This window comes from Pimephales promelas, chromosome 2 (genome assembly GCF_988280905.1).
Source record: "Pimephales promelas chromosome 2, fPimPro1.hap1.1, whole genome shotgun sequence".
NCBI lineage: Eukaryota > Metazoa > Chordata > Actinopteri > Cypriniformes > Leuciscidae > Pimephales > Pimephales promelas.
Genome location: NC_142770.1, coordinates 33,211,315 through 33,231,341, shown reverse-complemented (window position 1 = coordinate 33,231,341; position 20,027 = coordinate 33,211,315). Strand labels below are relative to the sequence as shown.

The 20,027-nt window shown below is 40.7% G+C and overlaps 1 protein-coding gene and 1 pseudogene across 1 annotated transcript in view; one reads left to right on the top strand and one right to left on the bottom strand.

Annotated features, from left to right (window-relative positions):
- The window catches only part of LOC120474894 (uncharacterized), a 328,303-nt pseudogene that overhangs the window by 150,357 nt on the left and 157,919 nt on the right, over window positions 1–20,027 (bottom strand).
- The window catches only part of LOC120479122 (ribonuclease inhibitor-like), a 33,755-nt gene continuing 27,419 nt past the window's right edge, over window positions 13,692–20,027 (top strand). The window contains exons 1-2 of the mRNA XM_089132865.1: window positions 13,692–13,762; window positions 13,880–14,062. Coding sequence (XP_088988991.1) covers window positions 13,692–13,762; window positions 13,880–14,062 — 254 coding nt within the window. The remainder of the gene's footprint in view (window positions 13,763–13,879; window positions 14,063–20,027) is intronic.

Below are 20,027 nucleotides of genomic sequence, written 5' to 3'. Positions count from 1 at the left end.
TTCTCGGTTTGCTTTCAGTTGGCCTCCCCCGAGAAAATTTTGATTTCTCTGACCAAATTATGTGCCATTTAAGACTTTTGAAGGCCAAAAAAAGGATAATAAATAGCTTTAAAAGCATGTCAGTGGGCATTCGATTATTTTGTCAATAGCCTGCTCTCTTCTCATCTACATCTTTATTTTTCTCAGTCTCCTTATCCTGCCCTATTTCTTCCCCTCCTAAACTCCTAAACCCCCTGAACTTTGACTGATAGTCTTTCATTTTCATCTGTCAGTGAAGTAAATAATTGATAATTATATGTTTCATGAATCATTATCTTAAACAAGTTAATTTATTCAAGGCTACCAGGTCTGTATTGCCACCTAATACAAGCTTTGGAATTTAAAAAAGTAATTTTAAATAATACAAATTATTTGGTGGAATTGGCAGACGTTCCCTCATCATGCGCTGTGCAAACCCGTGAAAGCATTCTCAGGATTCTATGCAGCATGAAATGCACGCAGGTGATTTTTGAATATTAATGAACGAATATTAATGTCGATATACAATGGTTTGTTAAAACTAATCCTGCTATTGATCTCTTTGTAAGACCCTAGAACAGCGGCTATAGGGAAAACAAATGTCAGGCGAAATATTTCGGACCTAAAACTAACTTTACCGCGCTCAACCACCGCAAGTGCATTTCAAGCATTTGTAAAGCCTTGTGTATAACTAGACGCGTCCGCACGAGCGCGGGGCTCCGCGCGCACCTCTCCAAACGGACGAGGCGTTTATAGCTACTTTATATAGTTTATACTTTATGCTGTTATACTTTATACAGTTTATACTTTATATAGTTTATACTTTGTGTTTATCGCTCGCGTTCAGCGGGGAGGAAGGGAAGTTGGTCCATATCGGGAGAAGCAAGATTCGTTGAGATTAATTAATCTATTTATTTATTAATTTATCTGAGGTGCCGGAACGCAGTTCCGGACCACTTTAACCCCTGGACATAACCAAATGTTCTTATGTAAACCTTGTGTATATTTGAGAGTATTAGCGAAATAATACTACTCGAAAGATAACTTAGTCCAGCAACCAGGCGCTGTTACAAGCTTTTAGTGCATGAGCACGTCGGGTGTTCGCGCTCAGATCAGCGCATTAGCAGTGAATGACATGTTTAACCGGCAAGGCTTTAAAGCAGATGCAAATTAACTTTTGTGAACTCGCTGAACTGATGTAGCCGTTCCTCTGCGAGTATTTGTCGCGTTGTACACTAATGCTGTTGAGACGGAGGTGTCAGGACTGCAACTGACAGAATGCACGATAGCTGCTACATATTTCTACAAAAGCAGTCTGCAGCTTGCTTGGAGCAAGGATCATTGCGCAAATTTGAAATATATCGATATATCGCCCAGCCCTGGTGACCTAACTGTGATGTTCTTGTCAACTGACAACGATACCAGCGCGAGAGCGACTGAGATACGAAATTGAGCAGGTGAACAAGCTGAACCAATTAGACATTCTCTGGCTGAACGCAAATACGTCCTTATTGATACTTTGAAAGGAACTTTCTGTACGCACGTCAGCCAGTTGTGGGTTATGTCCTCATATTCTCTCCTTTTCACTCCGGCTGCCGACACCCGACACCCCCCCCCCCCCCCTTTTTTTTTTTTTTTTTTTTTACAGATCTGCATGATTCACGTAGGTCACATTTTCAGGTCGGAAAATCCGGAATTCCGGATTAATCCGGAAAAATCACATCCCTGACTATATAACTAATAGACTACAATGTCCCAGTAAACCGTCCTGTCCTCACAATGCAGTGTGTTTTCAGGTTCACACAGTGCTTGGCTCTACATCAAGTCTCTATATCAACTTTCTACATTCCAGATGTAAAATAAGCAACTATAATGAACGTACTTTAATATAAAAATCCACCTGATATAATTATTAATGTCTCTTACAAAACTACACAATACCTTTTCAGCACTTGTTTCTGCCAGACAGGATGGTGTGTCTGCAACGTCTGTATTCATCTGTAAAGGAGAGAAGGAAAATAAATACAGTTGTACGACATTTGCTGGAGCTAAAGAAGCTGCTACTGTGTTTTCAGGTTCACAATCTCATGCCTGTTTCCTATATAACTAATACACTATATAACTAATACACTATATAACTAATACACTATATAACTAATACACTATATAACTAATACACTATATAACTAATAGACTACAATGTCCCAGTAAACCGTCCTGTCCTCACAATGCAGTGTGTTTTCAGGTTCACAATCTCATGCCTGTCTCCTTTATAACTAGGGATGGGTATCGTTAAGGTTTTATCGGTATTACTACTCTTACCGATACCGCTTATCGATCCGGTACTTTAACCGTATTCTTATCGGTTCTTTTTGGTGTTTTTTTTTTTTTTTTTAGAATTAAGAACATAATTAAACTCTATATTTTGAAATGTAAAATAGAAAAAGCAAAACGAAGAAAAATATATTTTTGTTATGCAGCAATGTGCAGGCTTTTTTGTTTTATATACAAAAAGGACACATAAGAAAAAAAAACAAGTAAAAACACAAGAATAAAATCAATCAAAGATACAAATTATATACAAAAGTGCTTTAATTTCAGGAAGGTGTACCAACATATCTTTTCAGGTAATTGTTTCTGTCTGAAAAGAAACCTAATTTAGTAATCAAATATAAAATAGCACTGTATAGTTTATCATAGATAGATTAATGCTTATTAAATCTAAAGTTACTTATTCAAAAGCTGTGAGTGATTTTCTCTGCCTTTTGTTGTTTGATTTGCATTAATGGCTGAATCGTCAGCACGTTTAGGCTATTAGACTGCTGCCCCTTTAAGACCGAGAGCAAATCTAATCGGTAACCAGTAACTGAAGCACCATCAATTTCTCCCTATTATTTACGTCCATTTAAGACATAATTGTGTTTAAGTGAATAAACTGTTTAAGCGAATCTCAGAGCATTTACATTTAAATCAATAGAATTACTCTATAAAAATGCCATAAAAGTCCTTGATAAAAAGCCAATGTCCTTCCATATTTGTAAGATTTTACAAAAACACAACATATTAAGCATAGAGAATTTAATTTTTTTTAAATATGCCGGTTTTGTTTACAAAGTGTTACATGGATTAGCCCCACCCCCCTTGTTGGACTTTTTTAAACTAAACACTAATAGTGGTGCCAGGACACGGGCCTCTGTTAGAGGTGACTGTGAAGTTCCGTTCAGAAGAACAGCCTTTGGACAGAATTCTCTGTCTGTGAAGGCCTGTAAGTTATGGAACAGTATCCCCATCTCTGTCAGGGAATGTTCCACATTTCCTATATTCAAAACCAGACTCAAAGTGTGGCTTATAGCAAACCAGTCTTGTGACCACTAAGTGTTTTCTGTGTTTTTTGTTGTTGATTCCGGCTTGTAATTTTTACTTAGTTTTTTTTTGTTTATTTTGTTTTTGTTGTTATTTTGTTTGTTGTAATTTTTGTATTTTTTGTTATTTGTCTAGGGACTACGGATGTAAATTAGCCCTGTGGCTATAATCCGGCATGTTTACGTCTGTTTTGTTGTCTCAATTCAGAAGTTCATTAATGTGCATTGTCCCTATCAAATAAATAAATAAATAAATAAAAGAGCTGGTCATTTTGACATTTGTATGTATATTTGATAGTTAAGGAGGACACACGAAGCCCAAAGTATAGGCTACTTTTCTTGTCTCGTTGCCGTCCGTTTCGGAGCGCGCACTGCCTTGTGAACAGGCTCTTGCGCAGGCTTTTGTGTTTTTAATAGCCATTTTTTGATCTTGCAACAGTAGAAGACAGCATTTTGCAACAATCGCCGATCGTGCTGATTCTGACGGTACGTTTGGGTTTTAGGAAGAACTGACAGCGCTCCGCAGTGCTGTGAAGTAAAGGAAGTTAAGCTGGAAAGATCATCGTCTTGTTTTTTAACGGTTTTATCTCAAATATCTTCTTTTTATAATCTTTGGAAGCCGAAATACAAAATATATTAGAATAATATAATATCCCACATCTAAAGTGTAACCACGTTGAATGTTTAGTTCTGTCCTCATTGTCACTCATTAAGCAGGGCTGTCGTGTTGCGCGTGCTGTGGCTTTGCGTGAGAGATCGCTCTCTCTCTTCTCTCTCTCTCTCTGCTGAACTGCGAATTTCAACTTGCATCACAGACAAATGGTTTAATTAAAATATAGTTTATATATAGAAAAGGCTGGCGATATAAACATGTTCAAGATAACGTCTTTATAGGAATGATAAATAATTTCTCCAGTACCGACAGCAGAACCGATAACGTCCGAGCTTTTCGATACAGCGGTCTTTCAAAATTCAGCACCGGGGCCCGTTTAATACCGGGTTTCGGTACCCATCCCTATTTATAACTAATACACTACAGGGCTCCAGACTAACTTTTTTTACTAGGAGCGCTGTTGCCCCTGACTGAAAATTTTAGGAGCGCAAGCTGAAAATTTAGGGGCACACCTTAAATCAGCTTGCAATGCAATTATTCAAATTTCCCCCAAAATAACTGTAATACTGACAAATTCTTTAATAATAAATAGACCTAACATTATGATATGCTGTTTTGTTTTAAGTTCACAGGGTTTCAGACTCAAAGTTGAGGGCAGCATCACCTCAAATGAGAACTCACAGCGAGTTCTACAAAAAAAAAAATCTGGTAGCACTGCTGAAAATAAATCACTAAGCTTAATTTAGGGTGTAGATGAAATTAACTTTAGTTATTATCATTTATAATGTCTTAATATTAATTAATAAAAGTAGTGAAAATATGTATATGGAGTGAAAATAGCCAATAAACATCCTACTGTTTACAATGGTATTATTATTTTTTTAAGTGTTTAAATAAGAGTTTTCCAACATCTCAAATTTTTTCTTTTTAGGACAATTTTTAAAGGATGAACAAAAAATGTGTTGGTAATCACATTAAAAATACAAAAAAATAAAACATTTATATATGATATTATTGAAGTGCTGGGAAAAGATGTGTAGGCTACTTGTAAGCATTTGATTTTCTTACACATTATCATATTTATGGTTAGAGTTAACTTACTACATTAGCCTAAATCCATGGTTCTGTTAGGCTGATTTGTGGACTGAAAGCCTTCTATAAGTGTTTCTCCTGATTTCCACGTCAGCGCTGTTTGATCTGATATGGTTTATAACAGAACTCTGCGCCGAATCGGAGTGTTTCTCACTGGATCTCGTGGTGTTGATGTTATTAATTCTGAGGCGAATTCAATGGATTTCTTCACTGGATCTCCTATTAACAGTGTTGCGTGAGCGAGATCGGCCCGCGACTGGCAAGTTCGGGGCTTTATTTTACCGTCAATGGTTCGGATCGCTGCTGCTGCTCCACGGTCCTATGAGTGGCGTATTTTCGTTCCACTTTAATTTTGTTTGCATTCGCTGCTAGGTAACGACTAACGAGTCGATAGATCGCTGATTGCTCAGACGCACATCAGGATGTGATATTTGTCTCCGTCTCCTTCCCACAGACGTTTAATCGCGCTATTCTTGTCACGGATTCATTGACGCGCCCCTTCCACGCTTTACCATGCGTTTAACGTGCGGCAAATTTACTAGTCGCACATGTGCGACTGGATGTAAAATTCAGTCGCACACTCTCAAATTTTGGTCGCAGTCTGGAGCCCTGCACTATATAACTAATACACTACAATGTCCCAGTAAACCGTCCAGTCCTCACAATGCAGTGTGTTTTTAGGTTCACAATCTCATGCCTGTTTCCTATATAACTAATACACTATATAACTAATAGACTACAATGTCCCAGTAAACCGTCCTGTCCTCACAATGCAGTGTGTTTTCAGGTTCACAATCTCATGCCTGTTTCCTATATAACTAATACACTATATAACTAATAGACTACAATGTAGGGCTGAACGATTAATTGCATTTGCGATAAAATCGCGATATGATGAAACGCGATTTTGTAATCGCAAGAGCTGCGATTATACTGGTCACGTGACACGCGAGAGAAAAGCAGTCTGCAAGATAAAGCATCAACTTGCCACGCTACGCGGTCTGGCGTTCAGAAAAGAACAGTTTATTGTGTTATTTATTCTCTCCTCTCCTCAACAATCCTGGATCGATTCAGAGAATTTCGGAATCGAGTCTGAGCTTAGTTTTTAAACACAGATGCGTGATGACGCTGCGCGTGCTTTAGAAACGAACCGCGTTCTGAATCTGCTTGCTTCTATTTTCTCGCTCTCTCTCTTCCTCACTCACACACATGACACCGCTCGAACCTTCCAAAACATAGTAACGTTATTTCATAAAGTTCGGGATTGAACCGAATTACAAGGACATTCGCGGGCTTCATTGAAAAGTTTTTGCCGCTTTGCTTGATGTTATAACGTTACTCTTGCAGTGCGCGTTCTCTCCCGCGGGAATTTTCTTTACAAATGCTTCAGTTCACAGAAGCATTATTTATGTATTTTGGAATGCAGTTGGCTTATATATTAAAACCATGAAAATCACTGAGAAGGCTGCTTTCATTTTAAAATACTAACGCGTGCTTTGTGAAGAGCGCTCGTGCATGCGGCCGTGAGCGACTCATTGGTAAATGTACTTGCATGTCAAAATGCTTTTATGACGCGAAATTAATGTAAACACGGTCAGTTATATCTTAAACCAACAAGACAAACCACATTTACAATTTCAAAAGAGATATATGCATTAGTGTGAATGCAGCTTATCGTATCTAAACTGAGGGGAAATCACTCCAGCTCTTGAATGAAAAACATTCAGACAGCCTACTTTTAAATACATAGACCACTCTTTCTTTATTGCTTGTAATGTTTTTTTTTTTTGTTTCTCTTTATTTACTAGCTTTTATATTTTGAAGCTATATTATTTTATATAGCCTATTTAAAATTCTTAACATGTAATTGCTTTAATTAAATGTTTTTTTATATTTATTTTTTAAAGTATGTGTTTTTACACATGCAATTAAATGCATATTTTAAGAGTTATTAAGATTAATTAATAAGAAAAAAAGTAGATCGAATCATGAGCTATCTAAAGATTCCCATCCATACTATACAATTATTTATTGCTTGTCTTTGTCGACTAATACAGAAGGTAAATAACTTTTTTTTTAAATCGCATATTAAATCGCAATCGCAATATTGGCTAAAAAAATCGCAATTAGATTATTTTCCAAAATCGTTCAGCCCTACTACAATGTCCCAGTAAACCGTCCTGTCCTCACAATGCAGTGTGTTTTCAGGTTCACAATCTCATGCCTGTTTCCTATATAACTAATACACTATATAACTAATAGACTACAATGTCCCAGTAAACCGTCCTGTCCTCACAATGCAGTGTGTTTTCAGGTTCACACAGTGCTTGTGTAATGATCCACAAGGAACAGAGGAATCCATTTGCAGCTTTTATTAGACAGAGTCGTACAGGCTGGGTCAAAACGGGCAGACAGAGCAATGCAGACAAGACAGCGGGATAATCAAGATACAGGCAGAGGTCGGGGCAGGCAGCAATAATCTTGGTCAGGAAACAGTCCGAGTTCAGGCCAGGCAGATATCAATCGAGAGGGAGTCAAACAGTCCAAAGTCCAAAACCAGAGAATCAGAATCAGGGGTATAAACGCTCAGAAATGATCACCGGGGCAAATCAAGACTTCGCACTGGTGTGGTGTGTGGAAGTGGTTTTTATGTGTGTGCGCTAATGCGGTGCAGGTGTGTGACGCAATCAGTCCCAGGTAAGAGGTATGATGGGAATTTGAGTTCAAAGCCAATGGTCAATATTCTGGTGAAGGCTCCCTCTGGTGGCGGAGAGGAGGCGGAGCGGGAGCCTCCATTGTAACAGAGCCCCCCCCCTGCGAGCGGCTCCTGACGCGAGGAGGCAAATGTCGTCGGGGTCTCCCACGGGGTCGAGGGGCCGGTTTTTCCGGATATGTCCTATGAAACTCTTCCGTGAGAGTGGGGTCCAGGATATCCCTTGAGTTGACCCAGGACTGCTCCTCCGGACCGTACCCCTCCCAATCGACCAGATACTGGAGAATGTTACCCCGACGTCTGGAATCCAGCAACTTGTGCACCTTGTACGCCTCCTCGCCGTCAACCAGAAAGGCAGGAGGGCCCCGGGAGGCAGCCCCCTCCTCCGCTTCTCCCCTCGGACCACCAGCGGGTTTCAACAGAGACACATGAAAGGTGGGAGAAATGCGGTAGTTAGCGGGCAGGTCTAATCGAAATGATACAGGTGAAACTTGTCTTAAAATTTGGAAGGGACCAACATACCTGGGACTGAGCTTGCGACATGGAAGTCTGAGTCGAAGATCCTTGGTGGACAACCATACCCATTGGCCCGCCTGGTATTCGGGAGCTGGACGACGATGACGGTTGGCCTGATGCTCTTGGCGCCGTACTGCATGCCGCAGATGAGTGTGTGCTTGATCCCAAACGTCCTCACTCTTTTGAAGCCATTCCGTGACAGATGGGAGTTCTGTGGGTTCACCGGACCAGGGAAATAGAGGTGGTTGGAATCCAAGGATGCATTTGAACGGTGTGATGCCGGTTGCTGGTTTGACGAGGGAATTTTGAGCATATTCGGCCCAGAATAGATATCTACTCCATTCTTCCTGATGTTGCTGACAGTAGGTGCGTAGAAAACGTATGATGTCCTGATTGAGGCGTTCGGTTTGACCGTTGGATTGTGGATGGTACCCGGAGGTAAGACTGATGTTCACATTGAGGTTCTTGAAGAATGCAGTCCAGACTCGGGAGGTGAATTGGGGTCCACGGTCCGACACGATGTCTTCGGGTAAACCATAAAAACGGAAGACTTGATTACATAGAGTTTCGGCAGTTTCGAGAGCTGTGGGAAGTTTATTGAGGGGGACCAGTCGACATGCTTTAGAAAATCTGTCTACTATGGTGAGGATGGTAGTGTAGCCTTGGGAATTCGGGAGATCGGTGATGAAGTCAATGGCTATGTGTGACCAGGGTCGTTGTGGTGTGGGTAGAGGACAGAGAAGACCAGAGGGTAGTGTTCGAGGTGATTTTGAAGTTTGACACTCAGTACAGTTTTGGATGTGGGTTATGGTGTCTGAAGTAATGGTAGGCCACCAAAACCGGTTCTGGAGCAGATGAATTGTGGCGTTGATTCCAGGGTGACCAGAGCTGGGATTAGAGTGGACTTGATCCAGGAGACGGGATCGCAAGGCATCTGGGACAAAGAGGAGATTGGCGGGACATTCAATCGGTGCTGGGTTTTGGACATTGGCGTTCTGAATCTCTGTCATGATATCCCACTGAACAGGAGCTAGTAGTAATTTCTCACCGAGTATCTTTTCTGGGTTGGGACTGGAGTTCGTCTCTTCAGTTTGACGAGAGAGAGCATCAGCTTTGGTATTCTTGGATCCGGGACGGTAAGTAACAGTAAAGTTGAATCTCGTGAAGAAGAGAGCCCATCTGGCTTGGCGGGGATTGAGGCGCTTGGCTGATCGTAGATATTCCAGGTTTTTATGATCTGTGAGTACGATGAATGGTTCGGTTGCCCCTTCCAGCCAGTGACGCCATTCTTCCAATGCTAACTTCATGGCTAGTAGTTCACGGTTGCCCACATCATAGTTGCGTTCGGCTGGGGAGAGTTTACGGGAAAAGAAGGCACACGGAAACATCTTGGCTGGATTCCCTTGACGCTGTGAGAGGATGGCCCCCACCCCTGTGTTAGAAGCATCCACTTCGACAATGAACTGGCGTTCAGGATCCGGATGACGCAGAATGGGTGCAGTAGTGAAACGTCTCTTGAGTTCTTGAAAGGCCTGTTGTGCTTCGGTGTTCCATGAAATGCGAGATGTGTGTCGTTTGGTTAAGGCGGTTAGAGGGGCGGTGATTAGGCTGAAGTTTCTGATGAATCTTCTGTAAAAGTTTGCGAAGCCCAGGAATCTTTGTAGTTCCTTCACTGTTTGAGGTAGTGGCCAATCCACTACTCCCCTCACCTTCTTCTCATCCATCGCAACCCCATCTTGACTGATGATATATCCCAGGAATGAGACGCTGGTTTGATGAAACTCACACTTTTCCATCTTGGCGTATAGATGAAATTGAATTAATCGTTGAAGGACCGATCTGACATGTTGGACGTGTTCCTCAAATGAATTGGAATAGATCAGGATGTCATCAATGTAAACGATCACCCATCTGTCCAGCATATCTCGGAAAATGTCATTCATGAATGCCTGGAAGACTGAAGGACTGTTGGACAAGCCGAAAGGCATAACCAAATACTCATAGTGCCCACTAGTGGTAGAAAAAGCAGTTTTCCATTCGTCCCCTTTACGGATGCGAACCAGGTTGTAAGCGTTGCGTAGATCGAGCTTGGTATAATATTTGGCTTGTCGAAGCTGTTCTAGTGCTGCAGGAACAAGAGGCAGTGGATAGCGGTATTTGACTGTTACATCATTTAATCCTCGATAGTCAATGCAGGGTCTGAGTCCTCCGTCTTTCTTCTTTACGAAGAAGAACCCGGCTGCGGCAGGTGAAGTTGATGGACGAATGAAACCCTTAGCGAGTTCTTCTTCAATGTATTGTTTCATGGCCTCGGACTCAGGTCTGGATAACGGGAAAATTCTCCCTTTTGGGGGAGTGGCACCGGGAATCAAATCTATGGCACAGTCAGTGGGACGATGTTCGGGAAGTTGCGACGCCTTTTCTTTACTGAATGCCTCAGTAAGATCTGCATAGTTGGGGGGTAATGATTCGAGTTCGGGTATTTTCGTGCAGGATGCTGAAATGGACTGGATTATTCTGGTGACCTTGGTTAAACAGTGATTCTGGCAGGTTTCGTCCCAGCGGATAATCTCACCTTCTCTCCAGGAGATCTGAGGGTTATGAGTCCGGAGCCATGGATATCCCAGAATGATAGAGTGAAGAGGTGCGTGAATGACGTAAAATTGGATGTTTTCCGAATGCAGAGATCCAATGTCCATCCTAATGTTTGCCGTAATACATTGGATCTTTCCCTCTCCGATGGGGTGTCCATCTAGCGCTTCCACTGTTAGAAGAGAATGACATGGATTCAATTTGACGTTACATTGTTCGGCGAATGATTGAGACATGAAATTTCCAGCGGCTCCAGAGTCAATAAAGGCTATAGTATCCAACACTTGTTCCTGTATTGTTAATCGAACTGGAATTGAGAGATGATTAGAGGATTTTCCCTTTCTAGCGGGCGAACTCACCGGAGAGTTATGAGAGGATGGTCGTACGGGACAGGAGAGCTTCATGTGTCCGGGTTGGCCACAGTACATGCACAGTCGGTTCTGATATCTGCGTTCTCGTTCCTCTGGAGAAATGGGTGTGAAACCCAACTGCATGGGCTCATGAGGGGTTGCTGCCGGGAGAAAAGTTCGATTAGTTGCCCGGGGTTTACGTCGTGTACGGATCAGATTGTCGACTTGAATAGCCAGGGAAATATACTCATTCAAACTTCTCCCCTCGTCGCGACAGGCTAACTCAGACTGGAGTTCGGGGGTAAGTCCTCTTCTAAATAGAGTTTTTAAAGTGTCCTCTACCCAGTTGGTCTGTGCAGCGAGCGTTCGAAAAGTCAGTGCATAATCAGCGGTGGTGTCCTTCCCTTGTGTGAGATTTAAAAGTTGTTCTCCCGCATCTCCTTCTCCCGTGGTATGTTCGAAGACTTGTCGAAACTGTTGTGTGAACTCTTGAAAAGTAGTGAACGTATTCCCGTCTGGTTTCCAGATGGCCGTAGCCCACTCCAATGCTCTGCCGGTGAGCAGCGAGCATACGAATGCAATACGACTCCCGTGACTGGGATAAAGTGCAGGTTGTTGGTCGACGAAAATCGTGCATTGTAGCAGGAACCCTTTACATTTACTTGGTGTGCCATCAAATTTATCAGGAAAAGCGAGCCGAGGATTGACTGATGTACTCACATTTACAGGTGGGACTATCGGTGACGGAGGAGGCTCAGGCGGATTGGGTGTGGCACCGACTGCGGTGCGAAGCTCCTGCATCCCCTGTACAAGCTGTTCAGTGAGTGTGGTAAGATGGCTGAGCTGCTGGTGGTGTAGATCCAGGCGGGAAGCTTGAGCGGTGAGTTCAGTGGTTAACTGTTGAACAGCTGCTGGATTGGAAGACGGCGAAGTCTTCTGTAATGATCCACAAGGAACAGAGGAATCCATTTGCAGCTTTTATTAGACAGAGTCGTACAGGCTGGGTCAAAACGGGCAGACAGAGCAATGCAGACAAGACAGCGGGATAATCAAGATACAGGCAGAGGTCGGGGCAGGCAGCAATAATCTTGGTCAGGAAACAGTCCGAGTTCAGGCCAGGCAGATATCAATCGAGAGGGAGTCAAACAGTCCAAAGTCCAAAACCAGAGAATCAGAATCAGGGGTATAAACGCTCAGAAATGATCACCGGGGCAAATCAAGACTTCGCACTGGTGTGGTGTGTGGAAGTGGTTTTTATGTGTGTGCGCTAATGCGGTGCAGGTGTGTGACGCAATCAGTCCCAGGTAAGAGGTATGATGGGAATTTGAGTTCAAAGCCAATGGTCAATATTCTGGTGAAGGCTCCCTCTGGTGGCGGAGAGGAGGCGGAGCGGGAGCCTCCATTGTAACAGCTTGGCTCTACATCAAGTCTCTATATCAACTTTCTACATTCCAGATGTAAAATAAGCAACTATAATGAACGTACTTTAATATAAAAATCCACCTGATATAATTATTAATGTCTCTTACAAAACTACACAATACCTTTTCAGCACTTGTTTCTGCCAGACAGGATGGTGTGTCTGCAACGTCTGTATTCATCTGTAAAGGAGAGAAGGAAAATAAATACAGTTGTACGACATTTGCTGGAGCTAAAGAAGCTGTAACAAAACACCAAACATAGAAGTCTTGTTGTGGCAACAAACTGAAACTACGTCTGAACACTTTTGCCTTCAACACAAAACTTTACTGTTTCTATACTATTTTTCTATGGTCATAATGTAAAATGAACACACTGGATATTCAAATACTCACATGAGCACAAACACTAAAGTTAAATGTTTTTGTAACATCAATTTTTTACTGTTACATTTATTGTTTTAGTTTTTCATTTAACATATTAATTGAATAAACCTTATTTGTATTTAAATTATGATTATTTAAATTATTATTTAAATTATGAACAATACCTTGTTTTAAGGATATAACAACTAAGGAAAACTGAGCTTTTTTCATGAAAATGTTATTCGGACGTCTGAGCTGTGTAGATACTAGACAGTAGATACTCTGTAAAATAATGAATATATAATGAATATATAGACAGATGTGTACACAACAACATTCCTACATTGTCTACACTGTAAAAATACTTTGAGGAAATGCTCTGTTGCATATTGGGGGAGAACATTCTTTACCTGGGATCTCCACGGCCATCCAGATGGGCCGTAATTGTAGGTGACTTCTTCCCCAGGAAAAATATCCAAAATAGCAAAAAGGCACAAGTGTGGGCTGTTATTGACAGTCACAACCTTCATGTTGCAGTTAGGTTTTTGACTGTCATTCACAAGCCTTCCCAAGCTTCCATCCTCCTCCGAGGCATCCATGCTGCATAAAAAAGGTCCATATCATTATAAATAAAATGACAAACATAAGAACATGACAATGATGTTTGAAGATGAACATGTAAAACTTCATCTTCTGGAGGGAGAAGCAAAAACAAACACGAAGTCAGAGATCGACTCTACACATATTGAACATTGGCCCTGTCCCAAATGGCACCTTAAGCCCTTGCGGTCTTCCTCAGACTCCACACATTCATGATGTAATTCTGCTTTGACTGTCAGGTTGAAGTCTGCAGGGAAGCTCACAGGCTCGACAGAAGAGCAAATCGAGGACGCACAGCAGCCGCAAAGTGGGAAATTGCGAGAAAATTACAAATGGGACAACCCTATGTCTTGTGGACTTAACGGACACGTGCCAGCCATTGTAAGCCTTCAAGATGCATGTGAACATGAAGGATGCCATTTGTGACAGGGCCCATATTGCAACTTTTTTCATTATGCTATGCATGTATTAGAATGCATTATCAATGTATTACAATCAAGGATAAAAATTAATTACCACCACATTTGTCCTTTCCATGGAAAGTCAAAAAGAAACACTCCAGAGGATTCTTGTTCCCGTGTCAGAAGGCCTCTATACTCAACCACAAAATCCCCTTTTAAAATGAAGTGTTTGGTGAACACTCCTCGTCCTGAAAGATTAAAAAAAAAAAACATTAAGAGCCTCATTGTCTCACCATTCTAACACTTGCACTGTGACATGCGTTACACCTATTAGGGAAGTAACAGTGAGCATATTTTCCCACCGGTTAATCGACATGTGACAATACTAGTAATACCAGTATCACCGGCGGGGGTTTTTAAATCACTAATTTAAAGGCTTTTTTTAAATTAAAAGTAAAATGCATTACATTTGCATGGGCATGCCCTTTGGTGCGGCCGTGTGAAGCAGCACTGTTTTGTTTTTGTGCCCTGATTTGGTGCTAAAAAGCTTACAGCTAAAAAGCTTATTAAAAGCTGGTGTGCACTTCATTTTCACTTTTAAATTAGAGTAATTTCATCCTTTGTAGGGATTCTCCAAGTTCTCAATTCGATTACATTTTGGATTGTAAGGTCACGGTTTGATTCGATTCTTGATTTTCCCTTTTTTTTAAGCACAAGTTGCTGTTGCTCCTAAAAAGCTCACAGTTCTCTGTTATCATCAATGAAGCTGACTGCACAATGAATCTTTCATAATATCCACACTTTGTTTGTTATAATTAGAGGATTTGCCAGCATACAGAATTCACACTAAACAAAAAGTCTGTTTTGAGTGGTGAGAGGAGTCTATCTTAAAGGGTTAGTTCACCCAAAAATGAAAATTAAGTCATTAATTACTCACCCCCATGCTGTACCAACCCCGTAAGACCTTCGTTCGTCTTCGGAACACAAATAAAGATATTTTTGATTAAATTTGAGAGCTGTATAACTACCACATTGGCTCCTAAAGGACTGCCTCTTGACGGCCCAGAAAGTCAATGAAGAAAATGTTTAAATATCCCAAGTGACTACCGTGGCTCAACTATATGTTTATCAAGCGACGCGAATACTTTTTGTGCGAAAAAACAAACATAACGAGTTTATTCGACTATTTCTTTTCTTCCTTGTAGGCCAGAACGAGACTTCCTTATGGATTTCCATGACGCATGCGCGAGAATTGCGATCTGAAGTAGTGAAGGCTGGTGTGAGCAGATCGCAAATCTCGCGCATGCGTCGTGGAAATCTATAAGGAAGTCTCGTTCTGGCCTACAAGGAAGAAAAGAAATAGTCGAATAAACTCGTTATTTTTGTTTGTTTTATGCTGTTTTATTTTAAGTTCACAGGGCTCCAGACTCAAATTTGAGGGCAGCACCACCTCAAATCAGAACTCACACCAAGACACACCAGTTTGTTTGTTTTTTATACAAAAAAAAAAAAAAAAAAAAAAAAAAACTGGTAGCACTGGGGCTGACAATAAATCACTTAGATTAATTTAGGGTGTAGATGAAGTTAACTTTAGTTATTATCACTTATAATGTCTTAATATTAATTAAAAACAAAAGGAGAGAAAACATGTATGTATAAGGACTTGGAGTGAAAATAGCCAATAAACATCCTACTGTTTACAATGTTTGTTTTATTTAATTTTTAATAAAAAAAAAAATAATAATAATAATTTTAAAGTTTAAATAAGAGTTTTCCAACATCTTAAAATGTTTTCGTTTTAGGACAATCTTTGAAGGATGAACAAAAAATGTGTTGATCATCACAAAAAAAAAAAATACAAAAAATAAAACATTTAACTTTATATGATATTATAGTTTTGAAGAGCAGGACAAAGATGTGTTGTAAGTGTTTGACTACCGTATTTCTGTCACATCATATTTATGGTTAGAGTTAACTTACTATTTGCCATGCTGATAAGTTGCTGATTTGTGGACTGAAAGTCTTCTGTAAGTGTTTCTCCTGGTTTCCACGTCAGCGCTGTTTGATCTGATATGGTTTATAACAGAACTCTGCGCCGAATCGGAGTGTTTCTCACTGGATCTCGTAGCGATTATGTTATTAATTCTGAGGCGAAGTCAATGGATTTATTCACTGCATCTGCTAATAACAGCGTCGCGTGATCGAGATCGGCCAGCGACTGGCAAGTTCGGGGCTTTATTAGCCTACTGTCGGTGGTTCGGGGGGCTCCATTATGCGCTGCTCTGTCTATTATTGGTCCAACCTAAGAAAAAAGTCAACGGTCCGTGAAGCATAGCCTATATGAGTTGCGTATTTTAGTTCCACTTTCATTTTGTTTGTATTCGGTGCTAGGTAAAGAGTCGATAGATCGCTTATTGCTCAGACGCACATCAGGTTGTGATATTTGTCTCCGTCTCCTTCCCACAGACGTTTAATCGCGCTATTCTTGTCACGGATTCATTGACGCGTCCGCTTCCACGCTTTACCATGCGTTTAACGTGTGGCAAATTTACCGGTCGCACATGTAAAATTGATGTAAAATTCAGTCGCACACTCTCAAATTTTGGTCGCAAAATGCGACTATTTGGTCGCAGTCTGGAGCCCTGCACTATATAACTAATACACTATATAACTAATACACTACAATGTCCCAGTAAACCGTCCAGTCCTCACAATGCAGTGTGTTTTCAGGTTCACAATCTCATGCCTGTTTCCTATATAACTAATACACTATATAACTAATAGACTACAATGTCCCAGTAAACCGTCCAGTCCTCACAATGCAGTGTGTTTTCAGGTTCACAATCTCATGCCTGTTTCCTATATAACTAATACACTATATAACTAATAGACTACAATGTCCCAGTAAACCGTCCTGTCCTCACAATAAAGTGTGTTTTTAGGTTCACAATCTCATACCTGTTTCCTATATAACTAATACACTATATAACTAATACACTATACACTACAATGTCCCAGACAGTAAATCGTCCAGTCCTCACAAAGCAGTGTGTTTTCAGGTTCACAATCTCATGCCTGTTTCCTATATAACTAATACACTATATAACTAACACACTACAATGTCCCAGTAAACCGTCCAGTCCTCACAATGCAGTGTGTTTTCATGTTCACAATCTCATGCCTGTTTCCTATATAACTAATACACTATATAACTAATACACTATACACTACAATGTCCCAGACAGTAAATCGTCCTGTCCTCACAACGCAGTGTGTTTTTAGGTTCACAATCTCATGCCTGTTTCCTTTATAACTAATACACTATATAACTAATACACTACAATGTCCCAGTAAACCGTCCAGTCCTCACAATGCAGTGTGTTTTTAGGTTCACAATCTCATGCCTGTTTCCTATATAACTAATACACTATATAACTAATAGACTACAATGTCCCAGTAAACCGTCCTGTCCTCACAATGCAGTGTGTTTTCAGGTTCACACAGTGCTTGGCTCTACATCAAGTCTCTATATCAACTTTCTACTTTCCAGAAAATAAGCAACTATAATGAACGTACTTTAATATAAAAATCCAAAAATAGACAGGACGCTGAAACGATCGCGGCACTGCTGCTCCTGCTCTGCTTCCGCTAGGCGCTGCCGCGCCACCTCTGCATGCGGTGTGAATGCTATAATCTGTTAACATGGGCGCCAAAAAATAAGCGCTGCTTATGCTCTGCTTACACGCGCAGTGTGAAACCGGCGTAAGCTTTCATGATGGTGAAGATTTGCAATGTCATATGAACGTAACTCTACTGCTATTCTTCAAAACATGTGATATGAATGAGCGTCATGTTGGACAGCATGTTAGGACGTAGATGCCAAAACTACAACTGATATAATTTGCACTGTAGCATAATACTACGATCTTTCTACAAAGGCAGAGCGTGGACATATAATAATAGTTCAAAATCTAAAAGTGATATCGCACAGCGCTCTTTTGGCAGATGATCACGTGACGCACTAAATGCTCTCACCGCACCAGTATGATCCTACTAGGGCTGTCAACGAATATTGTAAAGTCTAATATATATAAAACAGAAATTCAAAGCTGAAAATTAATATTCAAATCATGTGGGGGAAAAACATGCCCAGAGTAGCAGAGGTGCGGCTGTCTGCTTTGCGAGTGGCAAAATTCTGAAGCTTACAATGTAAAAAGCAGGACCAGGATTGAGAACCACTGCCTTTGCAGATGTGTGTCTGGGTTTCTCTCATCATTAAACTGCAGAGACGTAGCCTAATGCCTCAGAAAATCTGCACATTAACATGACAGTCGCATTGCCACAAATCTGATTTAGCCTATTTCCAAATAGGAATGAGGCCTGAAACCTATTTAGAAATATCTGAATGCATGCGTTTTTTTCCTGGTTACACTGTCACAGAACACAACTAATCTGTGTCACACGAGCAAAACAAATCGGAATTGGGTCACAGAATAATACAAACATAGCATACAAATATTTGCAAATACATAAATCTAACAAGTTACACATCCATGCAGTCCCTATCCATCTTACTTTGCAATACAAAAGTTATTAGGCTAACGTTACTTATTTTCTTTGAATTTGCAAGACTTCTGATGCATCAACACCATTACGAACAAAACTATTCTATGTAATGCTGTAACTTATTTATCGTAAGGCTGACCTTAAGTAATAACTATTTATTATTATTATTAAACACGTTTAAATGTATACTGTCCAAATATTGTTTTGTCAATTTCAGCAAAAGATGTTTAACATTTGCAGAAACTTTGACTACTTTACCTGCTGAGATTCATTTCTGTCGAAACTTCTCGTCGCACTTTCAAATGCATTTGAATCGTGGAAAGAGCATATAAACCCAGTAATCACCACAGAGTCGTCGAATGTAAGTTACCTCATTCGATTAACTATTGTTTGTTGGTATTGTGCTTTTTCTACAAAGGGTAACTTAATGCATTTTATGATAAAATGTCGATCTCTGACTTCGTGTTTAAGGCCATAAATTAACGTTAGATTGTATTGCAAATTCAACCAGACGATCATTTAATCCTGTCACAACGTCCATTTATGGCAAATTGAGACTTTATAAAAAGCTGATTTTCTCAATGATGTGAAAATTCTTCTGAAACGCGTGGTTGTTCATACTTATTCTTAATTATTCTAACTTTTCCTTAATAAGAAATGCATTATTCAGTTTCCAGGGTGCCATGACGAGGCTCATGGTCGACTGCGCGAATATGCTTAAGATATGACTAATATAACATGGATATGACTCATTTTAATATTAAAAATAGATGTAACTAACTTCTATGAATCAATATATAAAACGTATAATATTTTATGTACTTACTTACCAGTCTGCTGTCACGTATCAGAGGTGAGTGCGGTCTGCAGGCAGAATCCGGATCTCTCTACTGCTCGTGCGCGTCAGTAACCAATCAGACGATCGCCCGCCAATTCCACCCGGCCGCGCCCATTAATGTGTAAATTGTGTGTGAAACGGCAGTGGCGGATCCAGCCGATAGACGGCAGTCACGAGATATACACGCACACACAAGAAAACTGGTGTACCTACTTAAAGGGACATCCCAAAAAAAATCAGGAGGATGTTTCTCAGGCTCAGATTAATGATTTCACGGTGTTTGAATTACAAGGACATGTCCTTTGTCCTTATAATCCCAAATGTCCTCATAATGCTGGTATGTAAACTGGTGGAAAGACCTTGTAATCCACCAAAACCAACACACCACACACACACACGCACACCACACACGCACACCACACACACACACCACACACGCACAATGCAACACACCACACACCACACACGCACACCACACACACACACCACAACACACCACACACGCACACCACACACACACACGCACACCACACACACACACCACACACGCACAATGCAACACACCACACACGCACACCACAC